General features: G+C 44.7%; 1 protein-coding gene across 1 annotated transcript; it reads left to right on the top strand.

Annotated features, from left to right (window-relative positions):
- The first annotated feature begins 349 nt into the window (after positions 1-349).
- On the top strand, positions 350-1,318 carry BLT (branchless trichome). The gene is made up of 2 exons (XM_090016247.1): positions 350-841; positions 884-1,318. The coding sequence occupies exons 1-2, from the start codon at positions 350-352 to the stop codon at positions 1,316-1,318; spliced, it is 927 nt and encodes a 308-aa protein (XP_089872373.1).
- Positions 1,319-3,439: the final 2,121 nt, after the last annotated feature.

The following is a 3,439-nucleotide window of genomic DNA, read 5'->3' as shown; positions in this document are numbered from 1 at the left end:
GGATCCCTTGGTAATCTCACTGGGCATACTTGAAAACTAAGATTAGGAGGTGGAAATCAATCCCATTTTCCCCATAAAAAACAATGCCAAAGTCAACTACCTCATTGGCATCCAACTAATTCTCACAAGAAAAAGGCAGAGCAGATCAGGTGATCTTTCAAAACACTTTAAGAAAGTGATTTGACATCTTCACCGTCCATTGGTTTATCCCACAAAGACCAGGTCATGCAATTGAGAGCGATGACCACACTGATGACGCCAACACCATGTGGTGCCCCTCTGTTTCCCATGGCTGCTCAATGAAACGCATCATCCCCAGCGTTTTGAAGAAATAGAAGAAAGAGACGAGATGGGCCACCACCAATTGAGAGCGATGAAGCCCGATAAGGAGCCCTTAAAGGTCGTCACTACACTCTCCAACTGGAAGTTCTACGGAAACCCATTTTATCACAACAACAACAAAGGCAAAGAAGAAGAAAAACAAGAAGAACCATCGAGTCCCCACAACCACCGAGCCACCACAATGGATCTTCCTGCCTCCGAAGATGTAGCTCGCTACCAACGCCGAATCAAGGCCCTGGAAGAGCAGCAAGCTCGCACCCTCTCCCTGGTTTCAACCCTGAGGTCTGAGTTCGACCTGGCCCGGATCAGAATAGCGGAGCTGAGGTCGGTGGTGAAAGCGCTGCAGGGGGAGCTGGAGTCGGAGAGCCGGGCGAGGAAGAAGATGGAGAGCGCGAACAGGAGCCTGAGCAAGGGGCTGGAGAGGGAGAGGACGAGCAAGGAGGTGGTGGAGGGCGTGTGCGACGAGCTGACCAGGGAGATCGGGAAGGATAGGGCGGAGGTGGAGGAGATGAGGAGGGAGTGCGAGAGGGTGAGGGAGGAGGTCGAGGAGGAGAGGAGGATGCTGCGGATCGCCGAGGTGTGGAGGGAGGAGCGCGTGCAGATGAAGCTGGCCGAGGCTCGCCGCGTCCTCGAGCAGAGAATCTCCGACCTCGACCTCTCCAGGTTGGGGAAGAAGGACCACGGTTGCGGGGAGAAGAAGGTGGAGTCGGCGGTGGAGGTAGTTTCTTCTTCTTCTGCTGCTGCTGGGTCGGTGGGGTGGAACAAGCAGCATTTGACAGAAAATCCCCACATACAGAGGGGAATGAAAGGGTTCGTTGAGTTCCCCAGAGTGGTACGGCAGGGTGGTCCGAAGGGGAGAAGGGTCGGCTACACCAAGGCCGAGTGCCAGAAGACCCTTTTGAGGCATTACATTTTGAAGCAGCGAGTCCCGGTAGGGTTCAGGACCGGTGGACCGGAGAATCTGGTCATGGGATGATATGTTTATGCATGTACTTGACTATATTATATATATAAATATGTGCTCATATATTTTTTTTTTACTTTTTTGTTTTTATGATTTTCTTGCTGGGCATCTCCTGTTTGTACATGACTTGCATCTTTTGGATGTTGGGGATCCTGATTAATGGAGTTTGGAAACTGGGGAAGCTTGATTTTGTTATGTATCTTAATTAATAAGAGAGGGGTTGTGATGCTTTATGTTGGTAATCAATCAAAATTTCTTTTTAGCAGATGCACTTGTTAAGGGATCTATGGTATGACTTCAAATGAGACTACTTTGAGATTTTGATGTTCTTGATTAATTTAGTTTTGGTAACTCGGTAAGAGCTGTAATTATATAGAGTGTTTCTGATGCTTTTCTTGTTGGTAACCAGTAAGGATTTCTCTCGGTGGTGTCTCAACATTGGCAGATGGACTTGTAGGAGATTTGTGGTATGGCCTGAGATGAGAGAACATGGGTCGCCCTTATTGATCTTGCTCACTTCTTGCATGGGAGGAGGGGTGTGTAATTGCAGTAGTTTTTTTTTCTCCATTTTTGGGTTTATTATTATGATAGGCTTGTTGGGGGATGAAAAGGGTGTGTACTTGCAGTCATTGAGATGGGAAAAGTAAATGTGACCGGAAAACCATCTTTTTTATTGTTGGCTTGTTAGGGGATGGAACTTGTAGGGAGCTCTTCATTGAGATGTGCGGGTTAGTGCAGTTGTAGCACTAAAGGCTGGATCAGTTCTGCATTCAGTGGATAGACGCGTGGGTCTTTTTTTTATTCCTGAATCAGTCTAGTCTTTCTTTGGTGAAAGAGCATTATATAGACTTTTTGCTAACATCATTCAGATGTGGACCAAAACCGTAGCTCAATGATTTGACTTCCTAGCTGTCAAGTTGCAGCCTTGGGTTTAGTTCTCATGCCAGAAGATTGGATCTTTTTTTGATTCCTGAATCTGTATAGTCTTTCTTTGGTGAAACAGCATTATAAAGACTTTTTGTTAACACCAGATATGGACCACAACCATTGCTAAAAGATTTGCCTTCTTAGCTGTCAAGTTGCAGCCTTGGGTTTGGTTTCCATGCTATGGTTAAAAGGGAAGCTACAGACACATTTTCAATGTTTAAAGTTATATTTTCAGGTCACTTCAAAACTGAAGTAAATACTTTCATAAAGCTATCCGTGTAAACCAGGCAAATTTTGCTGCCAATTTAGGAGGTTCAACTTTGATTTTGATTGGAATTTCAGTAATTTGGGCTCCCATAGCTATCAGATGTTTGGTTCGGTTTCAACAAGGGTTTAGGTGGTAATGCTGCTCTGGTCAATGTTTGTAGACACCTAAAATTTTCACAAAATCCCTAAAACTACAAACCTAAGAATGAGAAATAACCCCGACAAAAAGATGCTGGAAAAAACCCCACTTCAGTATCGGATGACAACACAGTTTGTGATCCCATCTACCAGGTGACAAACCGACTTTGCCGTCCTACCTTGGGACGACAGACCATTGTGCGGTCTCGCCTGGGATGGCAAACCAGCTTTGCCGTGCGGTTTCCTTTGAGCGCGTGGCTAAACTTCTTAAAAGAAGTCTGTCTCAGTTGGATTCAACCTCCTCCAGTGCATTTTGTATGAGACTCTTATTGGATTCATCCTATCTCCCTTAGGGATAAAAAGATATTCATTTGGCTTGGATTAACTTTTAGAAGACCCCAAGTTCATATCTCATGAGAAATTTTTATAAATAGGAGTTGACCCTTAGAGTCAAAGGAAGCTAAAAAAGTCTAGACATGATCTAAAGTTAGAAATCCCTTGTTTGAGTGCTAGTCCTAGAGAAAGATCTTACCTAAGCTATGCCTACACTCTGACCCACTCTCGGCCTAAGTCCTAAACTGCCATACCTACGTGAAAGTGTTGTTCGAAGCCATTGCAAGAACCTACGCGGAGGTGTTGCTCAATCGAAGGAAAGCCCCGGAAGAGCAAACTACTCTCAACTCTGAAAAAGGTATTTTAAAGATCCTTTGCCTATTTCTTTTGATTTAATATAGTTAGTCCATTAAATATTCATATAAGTTTTGATCTTTTATTGCATATCTGAATTTGCAGTGAGCCTCA

The sequence above is a fragment of the Nuphar pumila genome, chromosome 8 (assembly GCF_984573655.1).
Source record: "Nuphar pumila chromosome 8, dmNupPumi1.hap1.1, whole genome shotgun sequence".
NCBI lineage: Eukaryota > Viridiplantae > Streptophyta > Magnoliopsida > Nymphaeales > Nymphaeaceae > Nuphar > Nuphar pumila.
This window is presented reverse-complemented; position numbering and strand designations above follow the sequence as displayed.

Coding starts and splice junctions, on each gene's coding strand:
- BLT (XM_090016247.1), top strand. CDS start 350: ATGGGCCACCACCAATTGAGAGCGATGAAGCCCGATAAGGAGCCCTTA. Junction 842..883: donor TCGGGAAGGATAGGGCGGAG/GTGGAGGAGATG, acceptor GTGAGGGAGGAG/GTCGAGGAGGAGAGGAGGAT.